General features: G+C 37.0%; 1 protein-coding gene across 1 annotated transcript in view; it reads right to left on the reverse strand.

Moving 5' to 3' along the window:
• Window positions 1-22158, reverse strand: part of BMPR2 (bone morphogenetic protein receptor type 2) — a 214924-nt gene that overhangs the window by 15717 nt on the left and 177049 nt on the right. Inside the window, exon 10 of the mRNA XM_032860059.1 lies at window positions 20822-20958. Within this exon, the coding sequence (XP_032715950.1) occupies window positions 20822-20958 (137 nt within the window). The remainder of the gene's footprint in view (window positions 1-20821; window positions 20959-22158) is intronic.

A 22158-nucleotide genomic window follows, 5' to 3' on the forward strand; every position in this document is an offset into this window, starting at 1 on the left:
CCAACTGAACCGCCCAAGGGCCCCAGCCAGTTACTTTTTAGAATCTCAATTTAATGATATTTCCTCATGGTTAGATTCACGGTTTGAAACTTTGGCAGAAAAATCACAAAAGAGATGCTGTGTTCTTTTTCTTTTCTTTTCTTTCCTTTCTTTCTCCCTCTCTCTCCTTCCTTCCTTCCTTTCTTCCTTCCGTCCTTCCCTCTTTTTCTTTTCTTTTTTTTTTTTTTAAAGATTTTATTTATTTATTTGAAAGAGAGGCAGTGAGAGAGAACATGAGCGAGGAGAAGGTCAGAGGGAGAAGCAGACTCCCCGTGGAGCTGGGAGCCCGATGCGGGACTCGATCCCGGGACTCCGAGATCATGACCTGAGCTGAAAGCAGTCGTCCAACCAACTGAGCCACCCAGGCGTCCCTTTTTCTTTCTTTTTAAGATTTTATTTATCTACTTGTCAGAGAGAGAAAGAGAGAGCAAAAGCAGGAGGAGCAGCAGGCAGAGGGAGAAGCAGGCTCCCTGCTGAGCAAGGAGCCTGATACAGAACTTGAGCCCAGGACCCTGGGATCATGACCTGAGCCAAATGCAGATGCTTAACAACTGAGCCACCCAGGCGTCCCTACAGATGCTGTGTTCTTCTCATTGCATCTTATCAAGTGGCTCACAATTTTGGATTTGTTTCATTACTAGTGAAGTTAACCTTGATCACATGTCTGAGTTGGTGCCTGCCAGGGTTCTCTACTATAAAGTTTCATTTTTCCCTTTTATACTCAATCAGGTTTGTCTTTTTTTTTAAGACTTTAATCAGTGTTTTTGGGGTGGAGGAAATACTTAAAGTCTCTGTAAATATATTATTCTCTATTCATCTTTTCACCCACTAGTTTTAACATCTTTTGATGCTTCTTCGCTGAATTTCTGTGATGCTTGCTAGCAACAAGACATTTAAAAAATGATAGTAAATGCATAATAGAAATATGGACAAAGGGCACATAAACAAGAAGGGCAAATTCCTGATAAAATATGCAAAGATGTTTAATCTTACTATGTTGAGGCAGTATAGTATAGTAGTTAAGAATATTAGTTCCAGTTTTGTAGCAAGAGTGGCAATTAAGAACCTGGCTTCCAATCTTGGTTCTAGTACTTACTAGCTGCAAATTGAAACAAGATCCATTTCTACCTATCGCATTAAGAAAGATAAAAATATTTTTATAATACAAAGTGTTGGTGATGGGAAAGCAGGCACTTATACTATTGTCAGAAGTGTCTTCAATTTGGAGGGTAATCTATCAATAACAAATTATAAATGTATTTACCCTTTGAGTCAGCAACACTACTTCCAGGAATTTATTCCTCAAACACATTTATATATTTGTAGAAAAATGTGTGTATAAGATGTTCATTGCAGTATCATTTTTAACAGCAAAAGCTACTACCCACATTTCCTCTAATAGGGATCTGGCTAAAAACTTGCAGTGTAATGGATACTATATAGAATGAAAAGAATTAGGAAGATGTATATGTTCCCAGTTGCTAAGTAGAAATTGTAAGGTAAGTGGATGTAGTAACTCCCATCTATATATTAGAAAGGGATATAAAAACATATAGTCATGTAATCCATAGAAATTTCTAAAGCCTACAGAAGGAATGCAACAGTGGTTGTTTCCTTGGAGGGCCTTTTAGATGTCTGGGGACAGCATATTTTTTGAATTGCTAAAAATAATTTTTTATTGTTTGAACTCTGAATTTTAACCACATACATTTAATGAATTTTTTGAATAGGTAATATATGTATGTGTCAATAAATTCAAAAGGTCAGAAAAAGAATACAATCTCCCTTCCATTCTTATTCACCAACCACCCATTTCCCAGTCTATAGGCAACCAATGTTACCAATTTCTTGGGTATTCTTTCACAGAAACTTTATTACTTTTTTATTCAAACACATACCTGTCATATACCACTCACACAGATCTACGCATTCATATTCTTTATTACTAAACATGAAGTGCAACACAATGAAGTGTACACACTGAAATCTTTCTAAAACAAAGATTTAGATGCCTTTCCACACAAAACTGAAAGAGACCCTTTCCTTTCCAAAATAGAGCACCCATTCATCAACTGCCCGGAAGAGCTCAGAAACACCAAAATCCAAGCAGCTAAAAATTGTATATTGGCTGTTTTCTGTATCTGGAGCAAAGAGAGACACTGAATGAAGCTATATTGGTTACTTTTCATTATACAGTTGGAAAATAATTTGTAAAAACACTTTTTCAAAAAGAGACCCCACCTCTACCCACTCTCACCCCTGCCAAAATAAGACATTCACCAAGGCACTGTCCTGGATGATGAATAAAATTTGGTAAACAGAAACTCTACCTCTGAGAAGTTTCTATATTTAAGACAGAATCATTGTTGATGCATAATAATAGTTAACAACTGTTCTTAATATGTACTAGATTGTGTTCTAATTCACTTAATTCTTATTTGAGGTACTATTATCATCCTCACTTTTCATATGCAGGAAAAGAGGCCCAGAGGAGAAATTAGAGCACATAGCTAATAAGTGGCAAAACTAAGATCAAAGCCCAGGCAGCATAGCTCTACAGTTTATACATTATCCTATGATGACTGGCTCTAAACTACGCAGACAGAACACAGCCAGTTCCTAGTGGATAAATGGGTTCTATTACAGAAGTTGTAACTTGATCATTTTTTTGAGAAAAATCTATTATAAGTTCCAAACAAAGTTAAAATAATGGTTACTAAATCATTTATATAAGATTTAGAAGTAAATTAATATGAAATAGGGAAAAGGAAAAATTACAAAAATAGCTGAGACTTTAAAGAGGTTGACTATACATGGAATTCTGAGGGTCCTAAAAATAATGATTTGGTCATAGAATGTTGATCTAGAAATAAAGCAATGATGAATATCCCAGAATAAGCAAAAAAGTAGATAAGAGAAAACTGAGGAAATAAACTGTATAGAAACAGGAAGATTAAGTCACCAATGGGGAGTTAGTTTAAAATCTTTAAACAAATATTAAGAAAGGATTTGACAATTTTGATGAAATGGACAAATTCCTTCAAAGATACAAACTGTCAAAGCTGACTTAAGAAAAAACAGATGATTTGAATAGTTCCTGTATCTATAAATTTATAGTTTAAAACTTTCCCACAAAGAAAAATTCAGGCCCCAGTGGTTTCACTATTGAATTCTACCAAACATTCAAGAAGGAGATAATGCCAATTCTATCCAGAAAATCAAAGAGGGAAGGGTATTTCCCAACTCACTGTATGAGGACATTAGTGAAGATGCCAGAAGAAGGAAACCAGGGGACATGCTCCCACAGAAATACAAAAATCCTGGTAAAAACTGTCGGAATCAACCTTACTGAAGCTCCGGAAGTTACTCAAATGTTTAGAGCAAACAAGTAAAAATGTGAAGACAGAAGTCTGTGTTCCCCATGTAGGAACCTGATTTCCAGAGGGAGGAAAATGATATTGTTCCCAAGGAATTATGTTGTCTGTTCTAACATGTCTGTGAATTCCCTGAAGAACCAAAGAAGGGGGTCTGTCTTTATTCTGCCTAATTCAGAACTTTCTCAGAAAAGAGAAGTAGATATGACTAAGTGGGGAACATTCCTTGAAAACACTGAAAGCCAAATGAACAAGTGTTATTTTGCCTGGGGCAAAATACAAAAATTGAACCACACAAAAGAAAAGCTGGAAGTGAGGGAGGAAAAGCTGGAGTGTGAGACACTTTGGGGGAATGAGGGTTTTGAAAAACTGCATATACTGGGAAACCTAGAAAAGCCAAGCACTCATCCAGGGTGGGATGCATGCTCAGAGAAGACCATAAGTTTTCATAACTGGCTGGTCGTTAGGCTCAGCGCTAGCAGAAAGTGAAGGCTAAAGCAGAACTGTAAAGGGTCTGGATGAATGTTAAAGGAGGGCCCCAACACAAAGCCAAACTTCAAAGGCTTGGGGAGTATTTTAACTTTTTTTCTTTTGATTTCTTTTTGCTCATCAGAATATTCAGAATATCCAGTCTTAAAAAATCACAAAGCTTGCAAAAACCCAAGAATATATGCCCCATTCAATAGGAAAAAAGAAATGAAAGAAACTGTCCCTGAGGAAATTAAGATACTGGAGTTACTACAAAAAGATTTAAATATGCTCAAAAGATGAAGGAAACCATGGACAAAGAATTAAAGGAAGTAGGAAAGCAATTTTTCATCAACTGGAGAATAGCAATAAAGAGATAACAATTTTAAAAAGGAGCCAGAAAGACACTTTGGAGCTTAAAAATAAAAAAACTGAAATGAAAAATTCACTACAGTGATTCAAACAGCAGCTATGAACAGAGAGAAGAATTACTGAACTCGAAGACTGAAAAAATTATGCAGTCTAAGGAACAGAAACAAAAAAACAAACAAACAAAAAATGAAGAAAGATAAACAGAGCCTAAAAGACTTGTGAGGTCATCAATCATACCAAAATATACAGAATGGGAACCCCAGAAGGAGATGAAAGAAAAAGGGGCAGAAAGAATATCTGAAAAAATAATGGTCCAAAACTTTCTAAATTAATAATAGAAACAACACATCCAAGAAACTCAATAAACTCTATGTAGAGTATACTCAAAAGGTTCTATCCTGAGACATACTGTAATCAAACTATAAAAAGCCAAAGATGAAGACTCTTGACAACAGCAAGAGAGATGTAACTTGAAATGTACAAGGGATCCTAAATAAAAGTTAATAACCAATTTCTCATCAGAAACCATAGAAGCCAGAGGCAGGGGCATGATATATTTAAAGTACTGAAAGAAAACAAGTGATAACCAAGAATTCTATTATCAAACAAAATTATCCTTCAATAATGAAGGAGAAATTAAGACATTCTTAAATAAACAACAGCTGAGGGGGATTGTGGCTAGCAGATTTGCCCTATGAGAAATGCCAAAGGAGATCATTCAGGCTCAAGCGAAAGGGCATTAGACAATAACTTGAAGAAATGAAGAACACTGGTCAAAGAAACTATACGTAGGTAAATATAAAAGCCAGTATAGGGTATTTTTGGTTTGTCACCCTTCTTTTTCTCAAATACAATTTAAGAGAAAAATGCATAAATCAATAATTAAAAATCTATATTAATATAGATTCAATATTACTAAGATGTCAATTCTTCTCAAATTGATTTATAGATTTAATTTAATTCTAATAAAAATCCCAACAGGTTCAATGTAGAAATTGAAAAGCTGATTATAAAATTCATTGATTATAAAATGTAAAGAACATAGAACAGCCAAAACACTGTGAAAAGAACAAAGGCGGAGGACTAATGTTACCTGATTTCAAGACACAGTAAAATGCTGATGTATTGGCAATGAGACAGACATATAGGTCAATGAAACAATAAAGAGTCCGGATATAGACCCACATACATACGGACAACGAATTTTTGAAAAAAGACTAAAAAAGCAATTAATTAGGGGCGCCTGGGTGGCTCAGTGGGTTAAAGCCTCTGCCTTTGGCTCAGGGTCATGATCTCAGGGTACTGGGATCGAGCCCCGCATCGGGCTCTCTGCTCAGCAGGAAGCCTGCTTCCTCCTCTCTCTCTGACTACTTGTGATCTCTCTGTCTCTGTCAAATAAATAAATAAAATCTAAAAAAAAAAAAAAAGCAATTAATTAAATGGAGAAAAAGTAGTCTCTAAAAATAAATGGTCGGGAACAATTAGATATCCACATATAGAAAAATGAATATTGATCCATACCTCACACTATGCAAAAAACCCCCAAAATAACATATAACAACCTCAAAATGGGTCATAGACTTATACAATTTCTAGAAGAAAATACAGAAGATAATTTTTGTGACCTTGGGTTACACAAGGATTTCTAAAATATGAAACTAAAAATATATCCATGAAAGAAAAAACTGATAAATTGGGCTTCAGCAAAATTAAAACTATCTGCCCTTATAAATATACTCTTAAGAGAATGACACAAGCCAGTCTGGGAAGAAATTTTTTTTTTTTTTAAAGATTTTATTTATTTATTTGATAGAGAGATCACAAGCAGGCAGAGAGGCAGGCAGAGAGAGAGGAGGAAGCAGGCTCCCTGCTGAGCAGAGAGCCCGATGCGGGGCTCGATCCCAGGACTCCGGGTTCATGACCTGAGCCGAAGGCAGCGGCTTAACCCACTGAGCCACCCAGGCGCCCCGGGAAGAAATATTTTTGAATCATATATCTGATAAGGGATTTGTATTCAGAATATATAAAGAACTTCAAAACTTAACAGTAAGAAAACAATCCATTCAATTTAAAGTAAGCAAAAGACTTGAATAGACGTGTCATCAAAGAAGAAACAAGGATGGCAAATAAGCAAATGAAAAGATGCTAAATATTATTAGTCATCAGGGAAATGTAAATTAAAACCATAATCAGATACTATTGCACACCTATTAGAATATCTAAAATTAAGAAGTATGGTCATACTGAGTGTTGGCAACGATGTAGAGGAACTGAAACTCTCATATACTCCTGGTGGGAATGTAAAATGGTACAGTCACTTTGGAAAAACGTTTGGCACTTTCTCAAAAAGTTACACAGACATGTACTACATGATGTACCCGTTCTACTCTTAGGTATTTACTCAAGAGAATGAAAGCAGATGTCCATACAAAGACTTGCACACAGAAGTTCGTAAGAGCTTTACTTCTGGTATCCAAAAACTGGAAACAATCCAAATATTCATCACCAAGTGAATGGGTAAACCAACTGTAGCATTCAAAAGAATTGTTCCATTCAAAGGAATGCTACTCAGCAATAAAAAGGAATAAACTACTGAAATACATATCAACATGAATGAATCTGAAAATGATTAAACTATGTGGAAGAAGCCAGATAAAAATAGTACATACTGTATGGTTCCATTTATATAAAATTCTAGAAAAGGTATACAAATCATTAGTGACAGAAAGCAAATCAGTAGTTGCCTGGGGATTCATGGAGAAAAGAAAGAGGCAGGAAGAAGCAACTACAAAAGGACAAAAGAGAAATTTAGGGGGTAACTGACATGTTCATAATTATGATTGTAGTGATGGTTTTATGGGTATATACATATGCCAAAACCTAACAAATTATGTATCATTAATATGTGCAGTTTAATCCATATCAAGTATATCTCTTTCAAATGTTAAAATTTTTTGAGGGGAGAAAATAAGATTAAGAAAATTATAAATATTCAGGTAAAATCAGATGAGTGCTTCAACAAGGGACTCTAACTGCATATATACAAATAATGATATCCAACATTTGGGTAAATGAGATAAAGGGGATATCATTCCAAACACTGATGAAGAAAGATAAGCAGGAAAAAAATGGGAAAAAAGACAAGAAATTTAAAAAATCTTTCCTCTGTAATGACAGGAAAATGGAAGTGGGGGCTCATGAATGGGTTATGAAATGAGTTTAGTGGGTTGGGAGCCAACATTTAAAACAAATAACTACACCAGTCTCCCCAAACTGAAATACTCTAGACTAGAATAGCAAATAAGAGAACACAGAGTACACAGTAAGGTTAAGTATTAACCTAAAGACACTATATCATGATGTATACTTGCATTTCCTAGTGTGGGCTGTATGAGAAAAAAAGCATAGAAAATGTTGAATTCTAGACCACAGCAAGTTTGCTGATTTGTCAAGAAGAGAAATATAAAAACTGAAATAAATGTGAAAAGAAGAAGGGATAGCTTCTGGAACATATAGTACATTTTAGAAGACTAGATTTAATGGGGGTGGAGAAAGCAGAGACTAGAGGAGGGAAAAAACAACTGAGAAAGTTTCAAACTTTTTTTTTTTTTAAAGATTTTATTTATCTATTTGACTGAAAGAGATAGAGCTAGAGAGGGAACACAAGCGGGGGGAGTGGGAGAGGGAGAAGCAGATTTCCTGCAGAGCGGGGAGCCTGATGTGGAACTCGATCCCAGGACTCTGGGATCATGACTTGAACTTAAGGCAGACACTTAACGACTGAGCCACCCAGATGCCCCAGTTTCAAACTTTTACATGACAATATATTTAGATAAAACTGTTGAGCAAGAGAGGTTATGCAGAACTAAGACTAAGGATTAAAGATAAACCAGACAAATGATTTCAAGAGGGGAAAGAGAACAAGCCAGTATTCAAGACAGATTAAGAAATGGAAGTTAAGAATTTAGAAAAGGGGGATGCCTGGGTGGCTCAGTTGGCTAAGTGTCTGCCTTCAGCTTAGGTCATGCATGATCCCAGGGTCTTGGGATCCAGAACCATACGGACTCCTTGCTCAGGTGGGAGCTTGCTTCTCCCTCTGCCTGCTGCTCCTGCTGCTTGTGCTCTCTCTCCGACAAATAAATAAATAAAATCTTAAAAAAAAAATTTGGAAAAGAATGAAACATGAAGAATGGTAGCGTAGTTGAACAAATTATACCTTAAAGTTTTAGATGTGAGACAAAAAGCTATTTTAAGATTTATTTATTTGAGAGTAAGAGAAAGGGTGTGGGGGTGTGTGGGCAGATAGACAGGGAGAGAGAAACTCTAAGCAGATTCCATGCTGAGCATGGAGCCCTATGCAGGACTCAATCTCATGACCCTGAGATCTCAACCTGAACTGAAACCAAGAGCTGACACCTAACTGACTGCACCACCCAAGCACCCTGGAAAAAAACCATTTTAAAAATAAAATTCATCTACAATTTTTTGTTATTCCAATTTAAACTGTGTGTACATATATATAATTTTTACAACAGTTCATTTTTACTATAAATTCTGAAAGTACAGAAGGGGAAAAAAGAAAAAGTTATTCATTAATCCAATATTCAGAGATAGCTATGGTTAACATTTTCATGTATTTTCCTCAGACTATTGTCTGTTCTTTCACTTTTATCAGGAGACTATTCTTCTCTGTTTTATTGACTGATCTACGTTTTGAGTCCCTGGCAACTTTTTAAGAAAGATTTTATTTATTTATTGGACACAGAGAGAACACAAGCAGGTGGAATAGCAGAGAGAGGGAGAGGGAGAAACAGGCTCCCACTGAGCAGGAACCCTGATGTGGGTCTCAACCCCAGGACCCTGGGATCAGGATTTGCACCGAAGGCAGCCACTTAACCAACTGAGCCACCCAGGCAGCATCCCTGGCAGTTTTTAAAAACTAGTTTTTTGAGAAATGAAAGAGGGGAAGATGGCGGAGAAGTAGCACACTGAGATGACATCAGGTCACAGGAGTTCAGGCAGATAGTCATCGAACCATTCCCAATACCTACAAACCCAACAGGAGATCAAAGAGAAGAAGAGCAGCAATTCTAGAAACAGAAAATCAACCACTTTCTTTAAAGTAGGAAGTGCAGAGAAGTGAATCCGAAGCGACGGGAAGATAGACCGCAGGGCAAGGGGCTGGCTCCCAGCAACCGGTGGGGCAATGGAGCACAGAATCTGAATTTTTAGAAGTCTGTTCCACTAAGGGACATTGCTCCAGAGGCTAAGCAGGGCTGGAACCTCATGGGGACAGTGTGGTCTCAGGCCCTGCGGAGTCACCGAAGGATTGGGGGTGTCTAAATGTAGCAGAGCTCGCAGGTATCAGAGCAGGGAAGCCAACTACAGAGACAGAGCTGAGGAGTGAGCTCTCAGCTAGGGGTTACCTTAAACTGTGATCCAAGGCACAGTCGGGCCACTGCTCTTTGAGCAGGGACCCCACAAGTGGCTGATCTGGGGAGACTCACCTTCTTTCTCTGGAGGCAGGAATCTGCTGGGTTTGGAGACTCCAAACAGGGCTGTGCGCCAGAGACAGAAATGCTGGGTCACAGGCCGGGTGACACATAGGGTGGCCGGAGACCAGGGAGACGGGAGGGATTGACTGCATTTCTCTGAGAGCGAACTGAGGAGTGGGGCCCCGAGCTCTCGGCTCCTCTGGGCCAGAGACTGGGAGGCCGCCACTTTCATTCCTGTCCTCCAGAGCTCGAGGGAAACTGTTCAGGGAACAAAAGCCCCTGAGAGTGAACCTGAGCAGATAACTTGGCCTGGCCCCTGGCAAGGGCAGTGCAATTCCACCTGGGCAAAGACATTTGAGAATCAAGGCAACAGGCCCCTCCCCTAGAAGATCAGCAAGAAATCCAGCCAAGACCAGGCTCACTGATCAAGGAGAACAGCAGAATTCCAGAGGAGGAGAAAGCAAAGCATGGAATTCATGGCTTTCTTCCCATGATTCTTTAGTCTTGCAAAGTTAATTAAATTTCTTTATTTTTTCTTATTCTAAATTTTTAAAACTTTTCCTCTTTCCTCTTTTAATGTTTTTAACTAATTTATCTTAAAAATACCTTTCTAAAAAAATCTTTTAAAACCTTCATTATTATAGTCATAATTTATCCTCCATTATATCTAACTTTATTTTTTGTATACATATAAGGTTTTTTCGTATAAAAAATTTCAGGATACAATTTCATTCAACAGATCAAAATATACCCTAAATCTAGCACAGGGCTTTGTTCTAGTTTCTAGCCTGAGCAAACTGTCTCCACTTTCTTTTTCTTTCTTTTTCCAACCAACTTATCAATTCCTTTTTTAGATTTTTTTTTAAAATTTCCATCTTTACAGTCATATTTCATCCCTTCATCATGTTTACTCTTATTTTAGTATATGTATGTGTGTGTGTGTGTGTGTGTGTGTGTGTGTGTGTGTATATATATATATATATATATATATGTATAAAAATTTTTCTTTCTTTAAAATTTTGGGAGGTAGTTTCTTTTAAGAGACCAAAATACACCCAAAATCAAGTGGGTGGCTCTGTTCTATTCACCAGTCTAATATATATATAATTTTTAAAATTTCTTTTTACCCCCCTTTCTTCTCCCCCTTATTTGGGGTCTCTTCTGATTTGGTTAGCATACATTTTTCTGCGGTCTTTGCCACCCTTTTAGTATTTTATTCTCTCGTTCATATATTCTTATCTGCATATAATGACAAGATGGAAAAACTCACCACAAAAAAAAGAACAAGAGGCTGTACTGAAGGCTAGGGACCTAATCAATATGGACATTGGTAATATTCAGATCTAGAGTTCAGAAAGACAATTCTCAAGGTGCTAGCTGGGCTCGAAAAAGGTATGGAAGATATTAGAGAAATGCTGTCTGGAGAAATAAAATCCCTTTCTGGAGAAATAAAAGAACTAAAATTTAACCAAGCTGAAATCAAAAAAGCTATTAATGAGATGCAATAAAAAATGGAGGCTCTTACTGCTAGGACAAATGAGGCAGAAGAGAGAATCACTGACAAAGAAGACCAAATGACAGAGAATAAAGAAGCTGAGCAAAAGAGAGACAAACAACTACTGGACCACGAGGGGAGAATTCAAGAGATAAGTGATCCAACAGGTGAGACAATATTACAATAATTGGGATTCCAGAAGAAGAAGAAAGAGAAAGAGGGGCAGAAGGTATATTGGAGTGAATTATAGTGAAGAATTTCCCTAATATGGCAAAGGGAACAAGCATCAAAAACCAGGAGGCACAGAGAATCCCCCTCAATATCAATAAAAACAGGTCCACACACCGTCACTTAATAGTAAAACTTAAAGTCTTAGTAACAAAGAGAAAATCCTGAGAGCAGCTCGGGGCAACAAGTTGGTAACATACAATGGTAAAAATATTAAATTGGCAGCAGACTTATCCACAGAGACCTGGCAGGCCCGAAAGAGCTGGCATGATATATTCAAAGCATTAAGTGAGAAACACATGCAGCCAAGAATACTATATCCAGCTATGCTATCATTGAAAATAGAAGAAGAGAAAAAGATTCCAGAACAAACAAAAACGAAAAGAATTTGTAAACACCAAACCAGCCCTATAGGAAATATTGAAAGGGGTCCTCTAAGCAAAGAGAGAGCCTAAAAATAGTAGACAAGAAAGGAACAGAGATAATATACAGTAACAGTCACCTTACAGGCAATACAGTGACACTAAATTCATATCTTTCAATAGTTACCCTGAAAGTAAATGGGCTAAATGCCCCAACCAAAAGACAAAGGGTATCAGAATGGATAAAAAAACAAAACAAAACAAAACAAAAAACCATCGATATGCTGTCTACAAGAAACTCATCTTAGACCCGAAGACACCTCCAGATTTCAAGTGAGCGGGTGGAAAACAACTTACCATGCTAATGGACATCAAAAGAAAGCTAGGGTGGTAATCCTTAAATCATATCAACTAGATTTTAAGTGAAAGACTATAATAAGAGATGAGGAAGGATACTGTATCATACTCAAAGGGTCTGTCCAACAAGAAGATCTAACAATTTTAAATATCTATGCCCCTAACATGGGAGCAGCCAACTATATAAACTAATTAATAACAAAATCAAAGAAACACATTGACAATAATACAATAATAGTAGGGACCTTTAACACCCCCCTCACTGATATGGACAGATCATCCAAGCAAAAGATCAACAAGGAAATAAAGGCCTTAAATGACACACTGGACCAGAAGGACAGCACAGATATATACAGAACATTCTACCCCAAAGCAACAGAATACACATTCTTCTCTAGTGCACATGGAACATTCTCCAAAACAGATCACATTCTGGGTCACAAATCAGGTCTCAACCGGTACCAAAAGATGGGGATCATTCCCTGCATATTTTCAGACCACAATGCTCTGAAGCTAGAACTCAATCACAAGAGGAAAGTTGGAAAGAACTCAAACACATGGAGGCTAAAGAGCATCCTACTAAAGAATGAATGGGTCAACCAGGAAATTAAAGAAAATTTTTAAAAATTCATGGTAACAAATGAATATGAAAACACAACTATTCAAAATCTGTGGGACACAGCAAAGGTGGTCCTGAGAGGAAAGTATATAGCCATACAAGCCCATCTCAAGAAAGAAGAAAGGTCTCAAGTACACAACCTAACCCTACACCTAAAGGAGCTGGAGAGAGAACAGCAAAAAAAGCCTAAACCCAGCAGGAGAAGAGAAATAATAAAGAGCAGAGCAGAAATCAATGAAATAGAAACCAAACAAACAAACAAACAAACCAGTAAAATCAATGAAACTAGGAGCTGGTTCTTTGAAAGAATTAATAAGATTGATAAACCCTTGGCCAAACTTAACAAAAAGGAAAGAGAAAGGACCCAAATAAATAAAATCGTGAATGAAAGAGGAGAGATTACAACCAAAACCAAAGAAATACAAACAATTATAAGAACATATTATGAGCAACTATATGCCAGCAAATTTGACAATCTGGAAGAAATGGGTGCACTCCTAGACAGGTATAAACCATCAGAACCGAACCAGGAAAACAGAAAACCTGAACAGACCCATAAACAGTAAGGAGACTGAAGCAGTCATCAAAAATCTCCCAACAAGAGACCAGGGCCAGACGGCTTCCCAGGGGAATTCTATCAAACACTTAAAGAAGAATTAAAACCTATTCTCCTGAAACTGTTACAGAAAATAGAAATGGAAGGAAAACTTCCAAACTCATTTTATGAGGCCAGCATTACTTTCATCCCAAAACGAGACAAAGACCCCATCAAAAAAGAGAATTACAGACCAATATCCTTGATGAACACAGATGCAAAAATTCTCACCAAGATACTAGCCAATAGGATCTAACAGTACATTAAAAGGATTATTCACCATGACCAAGTAGGATTTATTCCAGTGCTGCAAGGTTGGTTCAACATCTGCAAATCAATCCATATGATACAATACATTAATAAAAGAAAGAACAAGAACCATATGATATTCTCAATAGTTGCTGAAAAAGCATCTGACAAAGTACAGCATCTTTTTTTTTTTAATATAGTTTATTTATTTGACAGAGATGCACCAAGAGAGGGAACACAAGCGGAGGGAGTGGGAGAGGGAGAAGCAGGCCTCCCTTTGAGGAGGAAGCCCATTGTGGGGCTTGATGTGGGGCTCGATCCCAGAACCCTGGGATCATGACCTGAGCCAAAGGCAGTTGCTTAACAACTGAGCTACCCAGGGGCCCCTAGCATCCTTTCTTGATCAAAACTCTTCAAAGTGTAGGGATAGAGGGTACATACCTCAATATCCTCAAAGCCATCTATGAAAAACCCAAAGTGAGTATCATTCTCAATGGAGAAAAACTGAGAGCTTTTCCACTAAGGTCAGGAACACGGCAGGGATGTCCGTTATCACCACCGTTATTCAACACAGTACTAGAAGTTCTAGCCTCAGCAATCAAACAACAAAAAGAAATTAAAGGCATTCAAATCGGCAAAGAAGAAGTCAAACTATCACTCTTTGCAGATGATATGATACTTTATGTGGAAAACCCAAGACTCCACTCCAAATCTGCTAGAACTTGTACAGGAATTCAATAAAGTATCAGGATATAAAATCAATGCACAGAAATCAGTTGCATTTCTACACACCAACAACAAGACAGAAGAAAGAGAAATTAAGGAGTTGATCCCATTTATAATTGCATCCAAAACCATAAGATACCTAGGAATAAACCTAACCAAAGAGGTAAAGAATCTATACTTATAAAACTATAAAGTACTCATGAAAGAAATTGAGGAAGACACAAAGAAATTGAAAAACATTCCATACTCATGGATTGGAAGAACAAATATTGTGAAAATGTCTATGCTACCTAAAGCAATCTACACATTTAGTGCAATTCCTATCAAAATACCATCCATCTTTTTTCAAAGAAATGGAACAAATAATCCTAAAATTTATATGGAACCAGAAAAGACCTCAAAAGGAGGGAGGAATGTTGAAAAAGAAAACCAAATCCGGTGGCATCACAATTCCAGACTTCAAGCTCTACTACAAAGCTGTCATCATCAAGACAGTATAGTACTGGCACAAAAACAGACACATAGATCAATGGAACAGAATAGAGAGCCCAGAAATAGACCCTCAACTCTATGGTCAACTAATCTTTGACAAAGCAGAAAAGAATGTCCAATGGAAAAAAGACAGTCTCTCTTCAACAAATGGTGTTGAGAAAATTGGACAGCCACATGCAGAAAAATGAAATTGGACCATTTCCTTACACCACACACAAAAACAGACTCCAAATAGATGAAAGACCTTAATTAAGAAAAGAATCCAGGGACGCCTGGGTGGCTCAGTTGGTTAAGCAGCTGCCTTCGGCTCAGGTCATGATCCCAGCGTCCTGGGATCGAGTCCCACATCGGCCTCCTTGCTCATCAGGGAGCCTGCTTCTCCCTCTGCCTCTGCCTGCCATTCTGTCTGCCTGTGCTCGCTCTCTCTCCCTCTCTCTCTCTCTGACAAATAAATAAATAAAATCTTTAAAAAAGCAAAAAAAAAAAAAAAAAAAAAGAAAAGAATCCATGTAAATCCTTGAGGAGAACACAGGCAGCAACCTCTTTGACTTTAGCCATGTCAACTTCTTTCTAGAAACATTGCCAAACACAAGGGAAGCAAGGGCAAAAATGAACTATTGGGACTTCATCAAGATCAAAAGCTTTTGCACAGCAAAGGAAACAGTTAACAAAACCAAAAGACAACTGACAGAATGGGAGAAGATATTCGCAAACAACATATAAGATAAAGAGCTAGTATCCAAAATCTATAAAGAACTTTTCAAACTCAACACCCAAAGAACAAATAATCCAATCAAGAAATGGGCAGAGGACATGAACAGATATTTCTGCAAAGAAGACACCCAGATGGCCAACAGACACATGAAAAAGTGCTCCACATCACTCGGCATCAGGGAAATACAAATCAAAACCACAGTGAGACACCACCTCACACCAGTCAGAATGGCTAAAATTAACAAGTCGGGAAACAACAGATGCTGGTGAGGATGCAGAGAAAGGGGAACCCTCCTACACTGTTGGTGGGAATGCAAGCTGCTGCAACCACTCTGGAAAAGAGCATGGAGGTTCCTCAAAAAGTTGAAAATAGAGCTACCCTGACCCAGCAATCACACTACTGGGTATTTACCCTAAAGATACAAATGTAGTGATCCAAAGGGGCATGTACACCGGAATGTTTATAGCAGAAATCTCCACAATAGCCAGACTGTGGAAAGAACCTAGATGTCCATCAACAGATGAATGGATAACGAAGATGTGGTATATATGTATATAATAGAAAACTATGCAGCCATCAAAAGAAATGACATCTTGCCATTTGCAACAACATGCATGGAACTAGAGGGTATTACGCTGAGCAAAATAATCCAATCAGAGAAAGACAATTATCATATGATCTCTCTGATATGAGGAATTTGAGAGGCAAAGTGGGGCACTTGGGGGGTAGGGAAGGAAAAAAATGAAACAAGATGGGATCGGGAGGGAGACAAACCATAAGAGACTGTTAATCTCAGAAAACAAACTGACAGTTGCCGGGGAGAGGTGGGTATGGAGAGAGTGATTGGGTTATGGACATTGGGGAGGGTATGTGCTATGATGTGTGCTGTGAAGTGTGTAAGCCTGATGATTCAGAGACTTGTACCCCTGAAGCAAATAAATACATTATATGTTAATAAAAAAAATTGTTTTAAAGTAGTTTTTTGTTCTTTGTTTTTTAAGAGTTTTATTTATTTATATGACAGAAAGAGCGAGAGAGCACAAGCAGGGGAACAGTAGAGAGAGAAGGAGAAGCAGGCTCCCCACTGAGTAGGGACCCAAATGCGGGGCTTGATCCAGGATCCTGGGACCATGACCCGAGCCAAAGGCAGATGCCTAACCATCTGAGCTACCCAGGCACCCCTAAAAACTAGTTTTTAGACTCATTCATATTTGGAAGATTTTTGAGTTTTGTTACTATAATTTTTTTTAATTTCAATGCGATTATGAAGCAAAAATGTTTTCTTTTTTTTTAAGATTTTATTTATTTATTTGACAGAGAGATCACAAGTAGTCAGAGAGGCAGGCAGAGAGAGAGAGGGGAGGAAGAAAAATGTTTTCTTTTAGACACAGGTGTATTTCCATCTTTTTCTACACTATGCATTTAAAATGTACCTCTCTAGTGCTGGATTGCTTTTCGGAGAAGCAGTTGGGTTTTTTTTAAGGATTTTATTTATTTATTTGACAAAGCGAGAAAGACCACAAGTAGGTCACAGAGAGAATGGGAGAAGCAGGCTCCCCGCCGAGCAGAGAGCCCAATGTGGGGCTCGATCCCAGGACCCTGAGATCATGACCCGAGCTGAAGTTAGAGGCTTAACCCTCTGAGCCACCCAGGTGCCCCCAGAGAGGCAGTTCAATTAACTGCAGCATGTTAGATTTAAGTGGATTCACTGGAAGTAAACCAAGTATCACTTTATCCCCCACTTAACAACCTACTCTAAATTGGAAGCAAAAAGTTTGCAGGTAAATATGCATATGATGGCCATCATGTAATGGTAGGGCTGCCAAGAGATTTTCAAAATAATGAGTCAGATTTCTCTGGTGAAATAAAACAACTGAAGGAAGAAAATTATTTTACTAGATAAAATTTTATGAAGAGATTTTTCTTTGAGGTATTCTCTGTGAGGTTAGCATATCTAATGAATTCTGGTGCAGGATTCAGCCTTTCACCTTCAATCCCAGTTCCCATACTACAGACTGCAGTTTAGAGGCAATCTTGGGCATACGTTTTTGGCAATAAGTCTTCAGTTGCCTTGAAGAAGATTTCAATCTCTCATTTGAAGCAGAAGCCTTCACTGACCAATGGACAAGATGACAAAGATGACCAATGGAGGAAAATATTCAGTCTAAATCTGAACGTAAACACACAAATTTTCTGTAGCCTCTCTCTGACATGCCACCACCCCATATAAGAAAGGATCAAGAATGAAAGTATTCTAATCCTATGCAGACAGTGAATATACACAACAAAGTGATTTAAACTGTTGAGTGGAATTTTTTTCATTTTTGTTCTTCATAATCAAGAAAATTATTTGTATAAAGTATAAAAAATTCTGATTTACACCTTTAGAAATAATTGATAATAATAATTCCTATCACATTCTTAAAACAGTGACAGATTGCTATGGAAGAAGCAAACATTAAGAATTTCTAGAAATGATATATATGACTGTCAAAAGTTAGGATTTTAATGAACAAATAAATAATAGAGTGGTAAAGGTGAGAAATGAATGAGTGATTTGAATGTTAAAGCAGAGTAAGTCTTGAACAATGTACATACAACACAAAAAACGGAAAATACAAGAAAAAAAATTGATACCTGGAATGTCAGGTGGCCCAATATTTGTCTATGGGAATTTCAGAAGAAAGAAATGGAAGAGAAGAAATAATTTTGTAAATAATAAAGAAAAATTCCTCTGAACTGAAGAAATCTCTGAGTTTTCAAACTGAAATCCCATCTAGTGCAAAACAAAATGTGTGAAAAGATCCACGCCTCCATATATCCAGGTAAACTGTGATAATTAAAAAAAAAAAAAAAGGCTTAAAAGCTCATAAAGACAAGAAAACAAGGGGTAAACAAAAAGACAAAAAGTAATGGAATGAGCCTGGTTGCCTCTGGAATTCTTAACATGTCTGAATGCTTGAGGACAGTCGAATAGTGATTTCAAAGGAACCACTATGAGGAAAATGTGATTTTGATCTTGAAACCATTACTTGGCCAAATTATTACTCAAATGTGAGGGCAAAATATAAACATTTTTGAAGGTTCAATGATTCATAATCTCATGCACATACTAACAGACATCACTTAAAGAGGAACTTCATCAAAGAATGATTTACAAGAAAAAGAATGAGATTTTCAAAGAACGTTGCTTCTTAATAGAATCTATAAAGAAAGAAAGAACAAAGTGACAAAAAAATCAGAGACTCCAGTGGATAGTGACTTCTGAAACATTTTCCTCAAGCAGCAGAGGTTTACAGTAACTAACAGGATTTTCACTTCCTTCTCTATGAGTCCAAGTACAATACTATATTATGCAATGGATGTTTACACAATCATAATTCTACGATTTCTGATGTTTTTATTTTAAATTTTAGATCTATTTGTGGAAAAACATAAATTATGTAATAATAGCTCAAATATTACAAACCTAGGAGAGAGTAAATGAGAGATAATAAGAAATAACGATATAGTGTTTACAGTTATAACAGTAACCTCCAGGAGAAAAAAATAGGAACAAAAACCAAAACCTCACAACACTGTTAATAGGAGTTTCTTTTAAAGACTGGTGGTAGGGTTCTGTAGCTTTTTCCTTTTCCTTTTTTAAGCCCTTCCACTTAATTTGATTTGATTTACCATGTATAGGCATACCTTCATAATTTTTTAAAAATCTCTTTTTAAAAAGTTTATTTATTTATTTGACACAGAGAGAGAGATCACAAGTAGGCAGAGAGGCAGAGAGAGAGAGAGGGGGAAGCAGGTTCCCTGCTGAGCAGACAGCCCGAAGTGGAGCTCAATCCCAGGACCCCTGAGATCATGACCTGAGCTGAAGGCAGAGACTTAACCCACTGAGCCACCCACGTGCCCCATAACTTCATGATTCTTTAAAAAATGTTTAAAATAAGAAATACAGGGTATTCCATCAATGAGGGATAATTCAGTAATTATGACATAACATATAATGGAATACTGACCAAATGGGGAAAGAGATACATCTATAGATACTGACATGAGAAACTGCCCATGAGTAAAAAAATAAGCTGCAGAAATGATAGTGGATAATGAAATGATGCTATTTATGTTAAAAAACTATATAATAGAAAGAGAAAGAGGGTGTGTGTGTGTGTATGTGTGCATATAAATATTTGTAAGATGTTTACGGTGCTGTAGCAACAATTTACCAAAATGATGGGAGCTTTTGAAGATATTTTAGTGTTTTGGACTGAATTTGTTTTTTTAAAGATTTTATTTTTTTAAGATTTTATTTATTTACCTGACAGAGAGAGAGCACAAGTAGGCAGAGCAGCAAGCAGAGGGAGATAGAGAAGCTTTCTCAGCAGGGAGCCCAATGCAGTTCTCGATCCCAGAACCCTGGGCTCACAACCAAAGCCAAAGGCAGACAATTAATTGACTGAGTCACCCAGGTATCCCTAAAGATTTTATTTTTAAGAAAGCTCTATACAGGGGTGCCTGGGTGGCTCAGTGGGTTGGGCCGCTGCCTTCGGCTCAGGTCATGATCTCAGGGTCCTGGGATTGAGTCCAGCATCGGGCTCTCTGCTCAGCGGGGAGCCTGCTTCTCTCTCTCTCTCTGCCTGCCTCTCTGTCTACTTGTGATCTCTCTCTGTCAAATAAATAAATAAAATCTTAAAAAAAAAAAAAAAAAGAAAGCTCTATACAAAGTGATACAAAGTGCGAGGCTTGAACTTACAATCCCAAGATCAAGAGTTGCGTGATCCACCAAAGCCAGCCAGGTGCCCTAGACTGCGTTTTTAGTAAGTAGAATTTACAAGCACACTTTGGTTTCTTTTTGAGGTAGTTTAAATTTCTATTAGTCATTGCATATACACATCTGCACTAATTACCATTTTTGGTACCACTCTCAAGAGAATAAGATGGAATTTCAATAATGTTTATAATATTAACATGTTAATTATTCCAACTGTTACTCAATCTGGCAACCTTCAGACGCAAGTTAGTCTCACTCGTGTTTTATATTTGGAAATGACTGAAACTGAACCAAAAAAGAGGACTTTTTTATATTGAAAAATTTGAAAATGTGTAACATCATATAAGTCAAGTTAAGTTGGATTTCTGGCATTAGACAGCTCTAAAAACTATTAACAGTCTATTTTTACTTCAAACAACATTAAAACATTCAGTCATAAATCTTCTTTTTAAAAATTTAGTTTTTCTTACCAGGCTATTTTCTTTCCAAGCTTCTGGGAACTTGGGTCTCTGTTTTTCCCTAGATACCAGAACCTGCATATCTTCAAAAGTGGGATGGTTTCCAACTTCTGTCTGAAAAGCCATCTGGTATTCTGGTACAGATTCACCTGTGTATTTTTTTAAAAAGAAGGTTAGAGTAAAATTTCCAACTATGTTAAAATGATGGCATAACAGCAGAATTTCTGATACCAAGTAAGCAGAGAAATTATGTCATAATTTTTTTTTTTTAACCTTTTAGGGCATATTTGGAAATCCAAAAGAGATCCTGTTGTGGGTTTAATACATTATTAATAAATGCTTTACTTAGAATAGTATTTGATAAGTTAAATGTCTGTTGATAAATCAAGTGGTAGTTTCAACAGTGGACATAGCTCTTTTTAAATGGTTTCTAGTATTACTAAATTGGGGGTTATTATATATATAAGTTGTACTTAATACTTGAAAATGCTGAATTCTTATCCCATATAAGGATCAAGGGTGGTGAATATAGGAAAAAGTCCAAGATCTAGTACAACACATGTCTGTACAACCAAATATAAGCATATAGGATGTATAGTCATCCTGTCTTAATATGTCACCAGCTCTATTTATAGTCCAGCCAGATTGTATCAAATGTCACAAAATTTTTTATGATAATGGCAATAGAAAAATCAATATATTGATATTTTTTAAAAATCCTCTTAAGAAACAGTATCTAGATCAAGGATTTTAAAGTATCATTAACTATTCTACCACTGTTTAATAACCCTACTTATCACCAAATAAGCACAATTAGTTGCTTGTGATGAAAAGCTCATGATTTTTACAAAATGTTATTAAATTAAACTTAATAAACATATTGAGCATACAGAAGATCTCTGGGACCAACAGTCAGAAAACCAATGGTCTAGTCAAAATCTTGACAAACAACACAGGAGAGAGATTCTTCCTGTCTCCTGGCACCAGTCCCACCCCATTAAAATGACAAGATAAATTAGAAGGAAGAACACCAGAATGTAGGATAAGGCACTTAAACTCTAATCCTGGCTTCATCTTTCTCCAGAAAAAGTCATTTATTTTATTTACTTATTTTGAGAGACAGACAGACTGACAGACAATCAAGCGAGCTCCACACTCAGTGTGGAGCCCAACACGGGGCTTGATCTCATAACCCTGAGATCATGACCTGAGCCAAAATCAAGAGTCAGATGCTTAACTGACTAAGCCACTGAGAAGACCCTGGAAAAGTCATTTATTCTGTTTTAATTTTCCTGTCAGCAAAATGGCAATGGCTGTCTTCCTTATCTCACTCACATGGAGATAATATA

Source organism: Lontra canadensis, unplaced genomic scaffold (genome assembly GCF_010015895.1).
Source record: "Lontra canadensis isolate GAN:19392208 unplaced genomic scaffold, GSC_riverotter_1.0 scaffold18, whole genome shotgun sequence".
NCBI lineage: Eukaryota > Metazoa > Chordata > Mammalia > Carnivora > Mustelidae > Lontra > Lontra canadensis.